The sequence below is a fragment of the Chroicocephalus ridibundus genome, chromosome 9 (genome assembly GCF_963924245.1).
Source record: "Chroicocephalus ridibundus chromosome 9, bChrRid1.1, whole genome shotgun sequence".
In the NCBI taxonomy this organism is placed as follows: domain Eukaryota; kingdom Metazoa; phylum Chordata; class Aves; order Charadriiformes; family Laridae; genus Chroicocephalus; species Chroicocephalus ridibundus.
This window is the reverse complement of record NC_086292.1, coordinates 8,444,112-8,460,978: the sequence shown is the minus strand read 5'-3', so window position 1 is coordinate 8,460,978 and position 16,867 is coordinate 8,444,112. Positions and strand designations below refer to the sequence as shown.

General features: G+C 34.4%; 1 protein-coding gene across 4 annotated transcripts in view; it reads right to left on the bottom strand.

Moving 5' to 3' along the window:
- Nucleotides 1-1,224: 1,224 nt before the first annotated feature.
- Nucleotides 1,225-16,867, bottom strand: part of FMR1 (fragile X messenger ribonucleoprotein 1) — a 33,763-nt gene continuing 18,120 nt past the window's right edge. Inside the window, exons 10-15 of one of the 4 annotated variants that reach the window (XM_063346450.1) lie at nucleotides 14,457-14,566; nucleotides 10,980-11,066; nucleotides 8,504-8,699; nucleotides 6,978-7,121; nucleotides 5,527-5,609; nucleotides 1,225-3,725 (exon numbers count right to left, since the gene is read on the bottom strand). In XM_063346450.1, coding sequence (XP_063202520.1) covers nucleotides 3,564-3,725; nucleotides 5,527-5,609; nucleotides 6,978-7,121; nucleotides 8,504-8,699; nucleotides 10,980-11,066; nucleotides 14,457-14,566 — 782 coding nt within the window. In that variant the 3' untranslated portion in view covers nucleotides 1,225-3,563. Of the gene's footprint in view, nucleotides 3,726-5,526; nucleotides 5,610-6,977; nucleotides 7,158-8,503; nucleotides 8,700-10,979; nucleotides 11,067-14,456; nucleotides 14,567-16,867 lie in introns of all 4 variants that reach the window. The other 3 variants (XM_063346451.1, XM_063346449.1, XM_063346452.1) reach the window with 3 other exon arrangements.

Here is a 16,867-nt window from a genome sequence, read left to right as displayed (position 1 = left end):
AGATCCACAGGCTGCTGTGAAAGACTCATACTGCTGAAGAGTAAAGAGCCGTTGTAGTAAATCTAACCCTTTCAATGGTGAAAACAGCATAAAAATGCGATAGCTACACTGCACTTAAGCCTACTGAAACTCTAACAAGGAGAATCTCGCAGGTCAAACTGGAATTTATTCTGAACACCTAACTCAGAAGAACTAACCTCACTTTTCATAACATATATAGAGCTGTCTTACACCGTTTAAGGTATTAAAAGTTCTTATGGTCATCCTGATTTTCATGGATGAGAGTATGGCTAGAAAAGACTCTTTCACTAGTGTCTTTTAGGATGAAAACTTGAGTACCGTTAAGTTCAAATGGAAAAAGAACAAGCTTATTACACACCACTGAAGAAATGACATCAAGCCATGCCTTGCTACTTTTTATAAAATTCTTTAAAGTAGCCACCAGAAACAGTATCAACATCTTCCCCCACCCCTTAATACAGGTATCCCACTACAAGTCTTACTGTTTCTGGAAATACACAAAATCTTTAACAATACAGAGGCCAAAAAATTTGAGACCCACCTTTCCTCTTGCAGATTAATACAGAATGCCGCTTACCAGGACCATACAGCAGGGTTCCTGAAGTGACTGAGGAATACTCACTGGAAGCTAATTGATCTATTCCCTTTTAATATTCAATACTGAAGGGTTTTGTAGATAAACATACTGCAGTTCAGGAAAATTAGTTATATTTCATGTTGCTCCTACGAAAAACACAGAGTCTACACTCAATATCATACTCGCAGTTCTTAATATTGTTTCTGGCTTGTTGAAAGCAAGCACGGTACACAATATTTGATATTAGAGACACAAAGGGCTGAAAAAGCTCATCTGTAACTATTTAAATAATTTCTGTATTCAAGGAACTACACCTATTTGCTTCTTGAACTCATGAATGCTCAAAGAAGAGTGATTTTTGTCGATGTTTCAAAAAAGCTGTATAAAAATATTTTTCCCTTAATAAGGTTTTACAGCAACTCTGAAAATCTTACCTTCCCACCATCATTAACAAAAGCGCATTTAGTAAAGAAAGGAAGCAAACTTTGTATTTTCATCAGCATTTGTTAATTCATAGGCTTTGAGCTTAACCCTACTGAATTTAGACTTTGGCATCATTCACAAATACCTCTCACTCTTTTTAAAGAACTTTATTTTAAAAATAATTTTAATTCATTAGACCATACTTTATAAGTTACCAATAGGACGGACCTGGACTCAAGCATCAGACATTTGTTGCACTTTTAAGTTCTGTAACAACATGACTTTTCAAAATAAAATTGTACATTTAGATTCACAGTTTAATTTGTTGAAATTTAATAACATTTAAAAACATTGGAATTTGAATTGAAAGGGATACATGTTAAGCACACAAATACTGAAAAAGGTCATTACCTCAAAATGCACTTGAAAATGGAATGCAGCTAATTAGACTGTAGTTTAGTAATTTCACATTTAACCTAGTTAGCACCTTAGTGAACTCAACCACTGAATGTGAGAAATATAGTGCATGTAGTGTGACAACTCAACAGGTACTGTACCATTTCATAATTAGACTGCGTTCTCTTGAGCTTTATGTGCCATATTTTTCAAAATTGGTAGTATTTCAGAAGTCTTCTAAAAGGTGTAAATAAACAATGGCTACAGTTAAAGTCTAAACAAAGAAATATTTTCGCTCTACTTTAAGTTGAGATTCTTAAAAGCAATCATTTATAAGGATTGCATCAACATCAGTTAGCAGAGGAAGATCAAACTTTATTGAAACTGCTTGCATACAAAATATATTGCACTATAACCAAACAAATGTCAACATAAAATCCAATCTGTTGTAGCTAATATGTACAGAGAATATTGCCCAAGAGCAGTTACATTACAAGGTCAGTCTACCTTGGTTAATTATCTACAGTATTTTAAACCAAACAGCTTACAGATGATGTGTGCAAGGTACCAATTTCTGTTTTCAAATACTATACATTCCCAAAATAAATAACTAGAAATCAACATTAATGTTTGGCAATACTTTTTAAGACATTTTTATATTTGTTAAATCATGTGCAGTTCGTTGCCATTTTTAGTATGCTCACCTGTATGCAAGGAAAAAAAAGAATGAAAAAGCAAAGAAACAAAACTCACAAAATACATCAGAGGCAAGGTCAAGTTTGTACAACTCTACATAAACAGTGGCTCTCCTGGAGTAATCTGAATAAAAATGGATTAAGATGAAGATCCTTATACAGTTTTGCCCCGCAAGTTTAATGTGGGATCAGAAATAAAAGAAAGCACAGCTGCTCCCACTACTTCCCACCCTTCCCTGGTGTAGGACTGCACTTTGGATCAAATTCTGTCACACCTTCAAACTGGCTGGTAACTTAGACCTTGTACCTCAAAATATGATGAATTTTTATTCTACCTCCAATATCTCCGACTACTATAACTGTACTTTCCAGGGCATTACACGTGGCGATTTTCTTCCTACCTCTCCCGAGATAGTCCCCGAATTAAAATAAGCAATTCGAAAAAAAATTTGGGGAGGATGAGAAACATCAGCGCTTTAGACTGGTCATCTGGCCAAATAGCAGGCACACATTACTAGCTTGTGAACACGTTACACTTGTTCCCTCAGTAACAATGAGTTTTTAGTTTTCCACAATGGAAAGGTTTTTTAATTTTTTTTTTTTAAAAAAAAGCTTCTGTACTGCCTACAAAGAAAAAAATTACACCCCTTGTTCAATAACACTATTTGCCAAATCTTCAGTGCAAAATAAATTTCCTATTCTGATAACTGCCTAACTCAATGTTTATGTAAGGAAAAAATTATGGAAAGCATGCACTTGTCTATAAAGTACTAATGTCTGACAAGGATTGCTACATATATTTTACATTTAGTGTTACCAACTCATCTTCCCTGATTTCTGCATCCAAATATAATATTCCTACCTGCCAAGATATAAAAAAGGCACAGATCATACAACTTTTTTTGCTAATGAAAATGACAATTGTTACATCACACGTATTTCAGAGTCCACTAAAATATTGAAAAAGGTGGACCAGAATGTGAACTGACACAGGACATAAAACGACATTGCATTTCATGAAGAACTTGTAAGTTAGATTGAAAACAGAAGCCAATTTGATTACTGCAAACACTATTTATTCTGAAAATTGAAATTGAGCAGTGAATTTGACCCGATGTGTTAAAATGGTACAACTGAACAGAAAGTTTACCAATGCACAGCTCAGTATTTTTAAAACAAACAAAAAAAGAATCTTTCATTGTTTGAACTGCAATATGTACTTGAAAGCGATTTTCCGAAATCCAGATATTTTTATGCAAATATTTGAATAACTTCTTATTCTGAAAACAACTGCATACTGTTGATGTTAAAAAAGGCTAACAGAGAACATATGTTCATTTCATGCCCTGCGCCATCTTGCCTACTATTTGTCTTTGGCCTAACAAGTTTCTCTAACATGGAATAGGAATTACTGAAACAGTATAGGAAATATGACTTTAGAATTATGCAGTTTAGGGTACTCCATTCACCAGCGGCTGTTGACCATCTGCGCTGTCCGCTTTCTCTTTCTTCTGATTACGTTCTTTACCCGTGCGCAGCCGACTACCTTCATTGGAGGTATTCTGTAATGTTTTAGTGTGGACACTCCTTTCATTATTGCAGTCAATTCTGATCTGGAACAAGTTAGAGTTATATAAAGCATTCTCTTCCTTTCATCCACCCCTTACGCATTTGCTACCTCAGCAGGCTGGGAGGAGCACTATTTACTAAATAGTCAGAAGACACAAACGCTACCACACCCATGTGGCTTTGTTAAATGCATCCAGCTGAAATGGAGAGTGTGTGAATTCTTTTGCACTCAAAAATGCCACAAACTTGTGACATAAAAAAAACCTCCTGTCTACCTAGCTTGGAAGCTAATTTTTTTTTCCCCCCAGTATGCTTGTGCAAGAGAAAGTTGAAGAACTAATAGCAGATGGACTCTGAAACACCATTTCAGTTTCATTAATTCAACTTTCTACTTGTTGTACCCAAACTTTTTTTTTTTTTTTAAGAAAAGAACATGGAAAAGCTACCATGAAATAATACCAACAATCAAAAAAGAAAATCTACTCAGACACCTTTTGAATCTGAAAAAAGTTTCATTTAATCCACCAAAAAGACTTCTGCAGCCTAATTAAGTGGTCATAAAAAAATTTCAAAAAAGCATTTTGAAAGCAAAATTTTTATGCTTGTAAAAGAGGTAAGCCCTCATTCCTTGAAATACTACAAAATTTTTTACAACTTGATCAGTCAGGTTTCAATGATATGCAAGTACTCATTTTCATACAGAAAATGAAATCTCATCCAAATCTCAGAGCAACAGAAAAAAAAAATCATGACTCGTTGCTTAGTGCCTTAGTTTCTTTTTCAGGATCACAATTCTCCACTGTCTACTTCAAATTTTAAGTTAATTACTGATAAATATAAAAAGTTGTGTGACCATTAAAATTTTTTTTTTGCCATGTTAGTTATTTGCATTTCAGATGCATATTCAGGTGCTACACCTTCAAGTTCAGCAGCCCTACTTGGAAAACTAAGCATTTGGTCACTCCCATTTTTCCCCTGCTCCTTTCTTAAACAAGCTTTCTAAAACCAAACCAAGAGTCATCTCAACCTCCCATCAGAATCATGACTCCTGGTATCACCACACAGAAGACAGCAGCTTGCAGCCGCTCACTATTTCTTCCTCCCATCGCAATTCATACTATGCAGTAAGAGATGGTAGAAGGTTTGCACATTATCATTTGCAGCAAGAACAGTTTCCATGTAGGGAAACAACATATATACATAAAATATCAGCCTGAATAACTTTACACAGAAAAACAGATTTGAAAAAATTGCAGAAATTTATAAAAGGCTACAAAATATTTAAGGTTATAAAAAAATTTCAATATATGACTTGGACATTTTTTTGATGTGCATTTTTAACTTACTTTCTAGATTGCATAGCTTTCAATTGTAAATGTTTCATTTAGTAGTGAAGGTAGTTTCTGAAGTTTAATCTTTCTTACTCTGAAGATTCTGGCTACAACACACTTTCTTTACATAAAGCATTAAGGATTCTCCTCCCTCAGGTATATAGCCGACAAACAACACACAACGCAGCAAGAAAGAAAAGCTAAAAACAAAAAGCTAGTTAAGAACAGAGACTGAAATCAAGCTGGTTAGTAAATCCTTGGGACTCGTGATCAGAGTTCTAAACAAAGGGAGAGCTAAACTAACATTATGAAGTTGCACCTTTACACAGCTTGATATATTAAGATTGCTGCATATACGTTACAAAATGACACAGAACTCTTGTAGATCTGATTAGGGAATTAGGGAAGGAACCACAAGGCTACTGTGTCACTTGGAGCTTTGAAGATTCTAATGTCTGTATATGATACTTAGGCAATTTTAAACAGCGCAGAGTTCCAATAAGAGAAAAATTACCTCAAGAGATCCGTCTGCTGTTCTCCCTTTTGCATCTCTTGAGTTACGCTGACGGTTATCTGTTCGTGACTGTTCATCATTTCCTGTAAGAAGAATTAATGAACTAAGTAGTTTGATGAGGACATACAATCTCTTTTTGCTTAAAATTTATGCAAGCATAATAGGAAGTTACTTCAGTTTTCATGATCAAAAACATTAAGCAGATATTCTTAATAACATATAACAGCAGTTCTTAAACTATGGGCCAACAATCACTAAAAAAAAAAGTGTTCTCAGGTGTTAATTAAAGTAGACAAAACCACAGTGCTTAAAACCACCACAGTTTAAAAGAGACTGTCTATTGACTGAAGAAAAAGTATCACAAAAATGATTAACCATAGGAGAAGTACACAGTAAACTTTAGTACAGTTTAATGTGTTCACATTTTTTCTAATGGCTTATGAGCTTTCTAAATTCCACATTATCTTTTTTAAAAAAAATTTTATTAAATTAAGCAGTACCCATACTTTAAAAAAACATTTAAAGAAATAAGCAGTTGTAGACAAAAATATTTAAACAAATATAATGAAATGTCACATTATAAAATATATGTATTTAACTTATTTAAGTTCTGCCATCTTACTTATGCCTGGTCTTTTCCACTGAACACAAATTATAACCTTATATAATCCTGTTGCATGAAAATCAAATACAAGACTGGAATATGAATAGCTGAATAAGTAAGACATTATAAAAGAATTTTCTACACCATTCACAAATTAGAACTTGATCCCTTGACCTCTACACAGCCCACAAACTTGAGTCAAGGTGCCTATTTGGAAAACAAATGATTTAGAATGCGATCCCAGTTTATTTAGATAGGAAAGAAAGGCTTTATATAATGTATGAAGGGACACTGCGATGGAATGCCTCCTCAGCAATTCTGCAAATGACACCAAATTGTGGGAAGTGGTTTGATACACTGGAGTTCAGGGCTGCTAATCACACAAGGACCTCAACAAGCTGAAGGAATGGGCTGACAGATAACTCATTAGATTTTAAGATGAATCCCAAGTCCCACAGCTTCAACAGGATAACCCCATGCAATAGCACACCCTGTGGACAGACTGTATGCAGCAGGTCCACACAAAAGGAGCTGTCCTGGTGGACAACAACTTGAGTTAAGATATGAGTGTGCTCTTGCAACAATGACAACTGACTGAGTAATGGGCTGTGTTAGTAGGAGTGTGGCCAACAGGTCAAAAGAAGGGATTATTCCACTCTGCTCAACATTCAACACATGTGAAATAAAATACTCAACTTAAGAGACGGACAAAGTGGAAAGAATTCAGAACAGGGCCACCAAGATGGCTAGGAGGCTAGAGCAGATGACAAAACAAGAGGCTGACAGAAGTGAGTTTGCTTAAGGATTCCAACACTGACCTCCTCTTCAAAATTAAGTCTACATTTACCTTTGAATCCTCCGCGACCCCTCCCTCCTTGCCCTCTTGCACCACCTCCACGTCTTCGTCCATCTCCTCTACGAAGGTAGTTGTCTCGCTCCTCTTCTGCTGGGGCTGCCGACCAATCACTAAGTTCATCTCTGTGGTCAGATTCTGTTTCGGAAGCATTTGATGCTTCAGAATTAGTTCCTATCAAGAGGATAAAAAAATCCAAACATGCCAGTGTAGCTTAGCATGAAAATACTATATCAGAAAGTATATATATAAAAAAATTTCTTTTTATAAAAATAAATAGTTCTGTGATTTTTTGCCTCCCAACCTCTATAACACAATACAGAAATGTGTATAATATACATTACTTCCTGAAAAAGTCAAGACAGACATAAATAAAAGTTAGAAGTGTGTTTAAGGTTAAAAAAGCGTGCTACACATTTATAGTTACTTGGTGTTATCAGTCTATCAATACATTATCGAATCTTCTATGCAAACATTAGTAAAAAAACCAAGGAGTCTAATAGACGAGACTTTCTTTCATAGTTTAAAATGGAAGGTTCTGAATATAACCTGTCCTGTCTCCCCTCACCACTGCAACTCCACTATGAAAAGAAAAAAAATTCATCATGAAACTGCCTGTAACACATACTACAAAAGCAGAGAACAAAGTCAGAATGCTAGAAACAAATCAAATTCAAAATAACTGGCCATTAAAATTTTCCCAGTTAACAGATCACCATCACTAATGAAAGCTGGTTCTTTCCCCAGTATTTTCAACCCTATAATCCTGTAATTGTCAGCCAGGTGAGCTCAAATCTTCTAAAATTACTAAAAGGGCTTCAGCACAAAAACATTAATTTTGCATTACGTAGCACATAAGCTAAGATTGTCTTATCAAGCTCAAACTATAGTCCTTTCAGTCAGGACAAACACCAGCTGACCTACGTTACAGATAATGAAGTGATAGATTGGTCTGAAGCACCACAATCCTGAAAACTATTCATTAATGAATTATACAAGGTTTTAAAGAGGAATACTATATTTTGGTGACTATGCTCTTCTAGTAAAAACATATAAGTTCAATTTAATATGAGGAAAACAGCTTTTCTGCAAATTGAACTACACAATTATTTTCACTTACAAATATTTAGATTAAGATAGCCTCTTAAAGGCTCAAATGGAAAACTGAGGCTTTATTCTTATTAGAAATTGATCAATATAGATAAAATAATGATCGTTGCCCTAAAGAGTTCATAATGTTGAAGACATAAGCATACTGTAAGATACAGGAACTGCATAAAAATAAGTTTAGATTACATATAAGCATTACATTTTACTTCAGAATATTTTCTACAGCATGAAGTCTCCTAATTTTCAAATATTAATTGAATTGTTTGGGGTTTTTTTTGTTTGGTTGGTTTTTTGTTGTTGTTTTTTTTTTTTTTCTTGTAATCAGCTCTGTTTCCAAGTCCATCTTTTTTAAGAAATGAAGAGACCAATCGGCCACTCCTAAAACTGTAAGTGTAGTTTCAGTTACCTACCTGAAGCATAGCCTGGACCACGTCTGCTATGCCCTCTGTTTCTGTAAGGTCGACTACCACGTCCAAGTCCTGGACCGTCATCAGTCATGTACCCTTTTTCCTTATCAGTACGATTTGGTGGTGGCCTAGAAGTAGCTCCAATCTGTCGAAGCTGCTCATCAATTTGCAATCTTTCCAAACGCAGCTGGTCTACTTCCTACACAAACACAAGCAGAGCAAGTCATATATAACCACTATTTAATCATCTGAATCTACAGACATGCAGTTCTCAGAGAGATACTTAAGTATTGCGACTAATAATCTATTTAATAAATAGTAATTCAGCTTTGAGAATAATTTGTTTACCAAAAAAACACTTCCAAATGCTTAAGTCTGTCTGTTACCAATACAATTCTCCCTGTGGCACAGTTGGCAAGTTTAGGTTTGTTTAAAAAAAGATGTATCAAGAAAAAGCACTCAGATCAACTGTTTTCAGGAGATACAATTAACTATACCTTGGTATTAAATTTATGAGATCTTTACCCTTAAGGAAGTTAACCATTTTTAAACAGAGAAATTAACATTCCTTTGTGTTTGAACACAGTAATATCATCCATTTATAGATTTCCAACAATGGTATAATTTAAACGTTTTAGATTCCAACACAAGCTTCTTACACCATTGCACATAACAAATATCAAAGTTGTCAAACAATTATGATGTAATAATGTTGTTTCATAAAAAGGGCTAAAGGTTACACTGCTGTTAAATTCTACTTAATTATAATTGAATAATACCAGGGAAGTGAGGAAGCATAAAAGCGTAGACAGAAGAGCGCTGTAACTCAGGCATAGAAAGACAGCCAGCACACAGAATTCTTACCACACATAACTACTAAGAGAGATAAACACAATAATTATCTACAGCAACATATATTCAGAGAATACTTTTGCCAGTTTGAGATGTTGTCTAGCTAACATCAAGAAGTGGCAGTCACTTTTTTTTTTTGAGTTATATCAAGGAGAAGGTTACTTGTAACAGTTTCAGTGTGATATTAGAAGGGACCCCTGGAGGTCACCTTGTCCAGCTAGGACTTCGAGAGGATGCCTCAGCACTCAGGGATGCATCCCATCAGGTCCTGCTGACTTGTGTATATCCCTTCCCCCCTAAGATGCTCCCTAACTCAATCTTCCTTTAGGAGGGGTAGGTCTTCATTGCTCCAGCCTCTCCCATTGTTTTCAGGGGCCTGGTAATTCTCAGGACTATTCTTATCAATAAAAATAATAATAAAAAGAAAAACAATGAAGTGAAGGTGACAATCAGTACCTCATCCTTTTCTTTTGTGACCAAGTTCCCTCCCCACTCCGTTCAGCAGCAGGCCTCCATTTTCTGTAGTATTCCTTTTGCTGCCAATATACCTGTAGAAGCCCTTCCTGTTGCCCTTCACATCCCTTGCCATACTCAACTCCAGGTGGACTTTGGCTTTCCCAAACTCATCCCTGCACACTCAGACTGTGTCTTTATATTCTGAAACAGTGAGCATGCAAGAAAGGAGCTTGATTTTTAGTACTAGTTTTCATGTGGTCCCTCTCTGCCTCTATTACCTGATAGCTGCAGAGCTGCTGTAGCTCTGCTCCAAAACACTGATAAATCCAAGTGCTCCACAAGCAGGATTAAAAGGTACAGTTATTGATTAGGTAAGTAAATGAACGAAAGTCACTTTTCTAACTTCTCTGATACTTGTACTGAGAAGTTTCTTTCAGCTACGTACAGAAGTTTTAGCATTCTAGAATATTCAATGATAGCTACTGCACAGACTGGACACGTATCAAGTTATGGATGGTCTTCAGGTTTCAAAAGAGATGCAAGAATATATTTATTAATTGAACTCAGAGCAGTCTCTACCGTTAGCATCTGGCCCTGCCATCAAAGATGGAGCATCTGGCCATAATAGCTATAAGCAGAAGTAAACATAATCAATAACATGGGATATTTTTTGCTCCCTGTACAAAAGTCAGCTGACTACCGGAGAAGTTACGGAGCCAAGAGGCAAACACAACATATAAAACTGAATTGCCTACAAAACATCCTCAAGTATGAAATGTCATTTAACTACAGAAAAAGAAGTTTAGGGTTTTAGAATGAAATGCCCACTGTAGATAAAATCCCTGCGTAGAACCCTGCTTGCCTTGCAGTTGCATGAGGGACTGACTATTCCTTGTATACAAAGTTGTCAGCATTGTTCGAGATAGATTTTTTTTTTATTCCTTTGTATTTTGCATTCTGAAAAAAATTGTTTTTCACCCTCTCCTTCAGATAAGTGATTCTTTTAATAAAACTTTTTTTTATGAGAAGCTTGTTTAGACTGAAAACCTGTTACAACACCAATTTTTCAGCAGCGTTCGGGGCCCAAACAGATTTTGATCATCATATTATTGTTACCATCTTAAGTATTGACAGAAAAATTTCAGTGGTAAAGCAGCATCGTTTTCCTCACCTTTAAATAATTCAGATGATAATCCAGAAGAACAGTTGCATTAGTGATGCTATCCTTGGTTCCCACAAACACAAATGGTACCATTCCCTAAAACACAGTAACAGTACTGCTATGGTCATTGATTAGGCATCAAATACTGAAGAGAACCAAACATATTACTCAAACTTGAAAACAATTTTTACAACATGGATAAGCATGAATCAAAAAATAAATGAGAATATATAAATTTTGATGTTGACTGGATCATGTAGACCAATTTCCTTTATGCAAAGATATTTTTTTAATAAGAAAGTTTAGATTGTATGCATCACAATGACATTTATTTTTCTGAAGAAGTAAAAAAAAGAGTCAATTCAAAACACTTCAGGTTGCCTCCCTTCAAAATTAATACCACCTTTGCTGATCACATCTGCTCTCTCACACCAGGTTCTTTTAGGCCACATGTCAGTAAAGAAACCTTTCATCTTTTAAAGAAGTAAATCAAATTAATACCATGTCATAAAACTAAACTTGATCCTTCTTGAGGATCTCTCAATATGTAAAAGGCAAACAAAAAATATTCTAGAAATAAGAATTAGCACTTCAGGTAACGATTGCTAACTTACATTTCTTTTATCTTTCAAGCATTTTAATTAAGCAATTCAATAAATACCAGAAAAATGTAAAGCTGGAAATTCTAGTGCCTGAGATTATGACACTTAGAGATAAAATATCTAAAGATTTAAGTGGCCAAAGCAGGCTAAAAAAAAAAAAAAAAAAAAAAATCTATCTAAAACGGCCCCCAAGTGCTGAAAACAACTAAACTTTAGCAGCTACAAGCATAATTTCCACACCAAAACTCCTGACACTAAAATAGGTCTATGCAGCATTTCAGAGGTGCAACTGCAGCCCACACAGACCCAATGAGCTTTAAACGACTTGACTCCGTACCAGCTGCAGCATAAGCTTCACTGTGTACTGCAGAAGTCAACCTGGAAGTCTCAAACACTCAGCTGATGAAACCTGTGCCATTGCAGACCCCTTTAATTTTCACTGTACGCATACCCTTTACAGGACTGCAATCCAAAGGAGGTTCTTTTTTTTTTTTTTTTTTTTTCAAAAGTGAAGTGATTTGAGTCACAAATGTGTTAAAAAATAATACACACACAGTACACTGAGCTTCCCTAAAAGTGTCAAGTTTATAGTTTGTCTCTGCTTTTTGGGTTTTTGGTTTGTTTGCTTTTTTTTGAATTTTATTTTACATACAAACAACTTTGGTTAGATCTTACACATTTGCATTAAATAACAAGGAAAAAAAAAATAAATTACACAATCCTCTAACCCTAAGAAACCTTAACACTAACTTCCATGAGCATTAGCAATCCTTTAGCCACAGGCATCGTTCACTGAAATGTTTTATTATCTGGGGTATTTTAAGTTTCATAAATATTTAATACAACTTGATAAAGAGTAATGAAATTTCTACTAAATTGGCATTAACTAGCACATAGTATCAATTATTAAAAGATCGCAAAACAACTGACTTAAAAAAGGCATTTAAGGAAACGGCTTGTTATTGCTTTTAACAGTGGATTTTAGGTATAGCAATGCCAACTATCCAGGATATGAGCTGGTAACAATGTCAAGCAATTTTAGCCATGCCAAGCTATTTAGCATCAAAGTGCTAAGAACCTTATTTCTGTCTTCAAAGCAAAAGCACCAATCTTCAACTTAGTTTCAGTGCTGAATACTGAGCAGACCTTATGCGCTTAAGAAATTTAGAGATCAAAATAATATATACTACTATGACAAACAGTACCTATCTCATTTTAAGCAGATGAAAAGCCTGAAGATCCTGTTATAAAGTTATGGGAGCTATGAAATTACACCTGAAGTTTATGGGCAGCATTCTAACATCTCAGTCACAGAAAAAGAATCCAATGCTGTATTAAAATTTAACACTGAACTACTGTACTTTACAAAAAGAAGGGCTGCAATATCCAAGTTCACATATGGGAAGATTAATGTATATTTATTTCAAATATAAAATACAAATAAACTTACAAGAACTAATTCCTACATGCCAAGATTCGATCTCAGGTTTCTCTGTTGCTCCTGGTATGACACAACTAACACGTGAAGCAGCGTAAGCAGTGCCAGTGTTAGCAATGTCATTGACAGGTAAAACAGAGAAGTACGAAGCACAGCTTGGCTGGTAAAAAAAAGCTTTAAAGTTAATCTTTAGAAGCTGCATTTTCGATTGAAGAATATCAACAAATAAGCTTTTTCAAGCCAGAAAAAAAGAAAACCTGACATACTAATTGCAGGCATGACTACCTGCTCTTTTACCCTTCTATTACTCTGGACACTGACACATTAAAAACGTTCAAAATTTTAGCCTGCAGCAATAATAGCACCCTCTTGCTTATTAAGCTAGTTTAAGAATTTTATGCTGCAAGAATTCATCATTAGAAATTAAATATGACATCGCAGTGAATTCTTTAAATCTAAACACTGACTATTTTACCTTTTCAGATAGATGTAAAACTAGTAAAGCAGTAAAAAAAACCTTAACTGCTTAGCCACCATTTACAGAAAGATGGAAATTGGATTGTGGGTTTTCAGTAACAGTTTTAAAGCGATGATTCAAAAAATGAAGTAACTACTCAAGCAAGAATGTAAGAGTTACAGAGACGTGTTTCCTATCTTATTTAAAGTAGCAAAGGTTCCTTACCTGGTAGATACTTAGATTTCCAGGTAAATGAAAGACAGTTCAGTTTTCTGTAAGCACATTTCATATTTGAAATTGCACGGAATCTTTTTGCATTTAGATGTTAAAAGCTTCATGCCTGAAACTTCCCCTGCAAACCTGCAACCTTTCCCCTCAACACAGCCCCACATAAAACCACCTCAAATTACATCGTTCAAGACTTCATTAAGGCCCTTTATGAGGCTGATAGCCTTACTCTGCAAACCTTGAGTATCACATTGGTCATGCTTGTTTTTTCTTTAGGTTACAATCACAGACTCTTGTGAATTTAGGTAACATTTAAAAAAAAAAAAAAAAGAGAGGTTTATACATAAAACACAAGCTTTTCATTACAATACAAGAAACTACTTATAAAAATTTAAACCAGGTAAAACCCTAAGAGGCTGGACTCAAAGCAAATTAATGAATGAAAACAGTAAGCTTCACATATACCAATTTACAGCTTAGCAAGTACTGAGAAACAGTGTCACAGGAATAAAGTTACATCTCTAAGAAGGTGCATCACCAAAGAATTTCACAAAACATTTTTCAAACACAGATAACAAGCCAAAGTTATATAAAAATGCCCCTCAGCATTAATAGGGAAATATAGATTCCATTACGAAAACACACATTAATCAAAACTTTATCTTACCACTACAAAGATACAATGAAGAATTTATTTTATCGCTGGGTAGAATATAACCATCATTTAACACATACAGAAATAATATTAACTGAAAACATACCTCCTCTTGTGGAATATTTTTATCATTTTCAGCCTCAATTCTTACTCTTACAACACCAGATTTGTCCACTATCTCCTGAATCAGTTTTCCATTTTTTCCTATTACTTTTCCTACAGAAAGAACACACAGAACATTTCACCTTAAGGGATTTTCCCCAAACCTGACAGTATTACTGTACTGTAATGAAACAAGGGTATTTAATGTCAGTGTATGAACTTGTCAAAAATGACTTAATACTCCACAACAAAGATTTGGTTAACAAGCCATGAACTAAAATGTCTAAGTAAGCTTGGGGCTTTAACTTTGGTAATGTTCCAAAGCAACCACTGCAGCATACAGGAAGCGAGGTACTTTATTATGAAAGTTTGTTGCTGAGCATAGTTCCCTTCTTTTTCAAAGCTCCTATAAGAAAACAAAGGAAATTCAAAACACAAATGCCTTACCTTTGCATAAAATTATTTGAAATTACACATCTTGATTTACAGAGATATTTGGTATCTTGCACACTAATTTGGCTTTGCTTTGGTAGATTTAAAATAACTTCCGTGGTTTACAAATAAATATTGCTGGTTGCATTTAAAAAAAAACAACACCACACCAACAAACAAAACCAAAAAACCCTTTTACAATGCCCTAATATTTTCTGAACTACCTTTTGGGTAGAGAACAAAGAAAAACTCTTAGTTCACAAAAATTTTAGTTGACAAAGTTTTTTGATACTACCAAAGATACTGTTTGAACAAGACATAAAATTCTCTTCTCTGAAACAGAGCTTTTCCAGAGATATTTAAAAATAGTTTATAATTCATTAAAAAGTCAAAGATAAAAATGCAAATAAATTATACTCCAATGCCAGCAATGCATACATTTATCTTTGGAACCAGACATTCTAATTTGAGACAATGAAAATGAAAACTTTAGTTCTCTCCAACCTAAGCAAAATAACTTGCTGTCCAAAACTGGAAAGGAAAACTGAGCTGCTTGGAAGATAATACTGAAAGGCCATATCCTTCAATCACAGCATTGAAGAAAAGCTTAGAGTAATGTAAAAGATGCTTTCTGCATGTAACAGAAATAAAAGTTGTTTTGGTTTTTTTTTATTTTTTTTTTTAACAAAACTGCTGCAAAACTTGCCACGTAACCTTTTTCACATGCACATCACTGACATAAAGGCAAAAAATACTGAGTGCACGACAGCTTTTGTTTTGCCAATACAATTAATCCATGAAGAGCAAATTAAACCCCACTTTTAATCACATGGGACATTGTTCCTATTGTTCAAAGCTAAATAATTTTTCGTTTTGTGTTTCAATTTTTCTACAAATGAATTTCTAAATCCTACATACTTGCAGAAAACACAACAGAAGATGGCTGGTAAGTTCTTCCTTAACGACAAAGGCTGCCCTGAGAGTCAAAAGCTTCTTCCAAGTACTTTATTGCATTATACATCACTGGCAAATCTAACAGCAGCTTACTAATAAATGTAAAAAAGCCTTGGTAGTGATTTAAAAAAGGCAAGTATGCCAAACAAAAACAAAAAAAGAAGAGGAAAAAAGAAAAACGAGAAAGAAGAAAAAGAAAGACTCTTACACTGGTTGTCCCAATGGAAGAAATAAATCTTTTTAAATATTTGGTTTTAGTTTTAATTCAGCTACATACATAAAAATCTTTAAGAATAATTAAGGACTAGATGCATATATTTTTATCCTATGTTTCAGGTTATAAATTTCCATACAGCCTTTAAAAAAAGCAACACCTTGAGTGTTTTTTTTGGTTTTGTTCAGTTTAAAATTTTTTAAAGGATAACTAAGTAAAAAAAGCTAGATGTTTGCATTTTCTTTAGATAAAAAAAAAATCAACATATTAATAATGTAGTAAAAGGAAAGAAGCCTTCTGCCTATTTAAAAGAAATTATTTAGTTTTCTGGCAAATTAATAGAAATTTTAAAAAGTAAATCACCAAACATGGCTTATTTTGGATACAACATATGGTTCAGACAATTTTATATTCTAAACGATCCAGGCCAAGAAGCAAAGTAGAAATTAAAAACTGCCAAAATCGAAATAACTGCAATTCTAAACAGCAGACAGAAATAAAGAAATTAAAACATCATGTTAAAATAATGATAGCAGCTTATCATTTTTACTAATCACCAGTAGAATTAGGAGGAGTGGGGAAGGGAAAACTACTGTATTTAATTCAGTTCTAGAGCTGCGGTGCCACATTTGTAAGTACTTGTCCCATTGCAGAATTTCATGCTGCTTCAACACCCGCTTTCATATACTGCTTGACAACCTATTAAAATATTTGCTTTTAGTGGTATGTTATATTGTATAGTATTTTCCCTGTTCTTTTCTTGTCTACTGAATTAAGCCATGTATTTTTATGTTGCTTTGTAACATCAAAAGCTC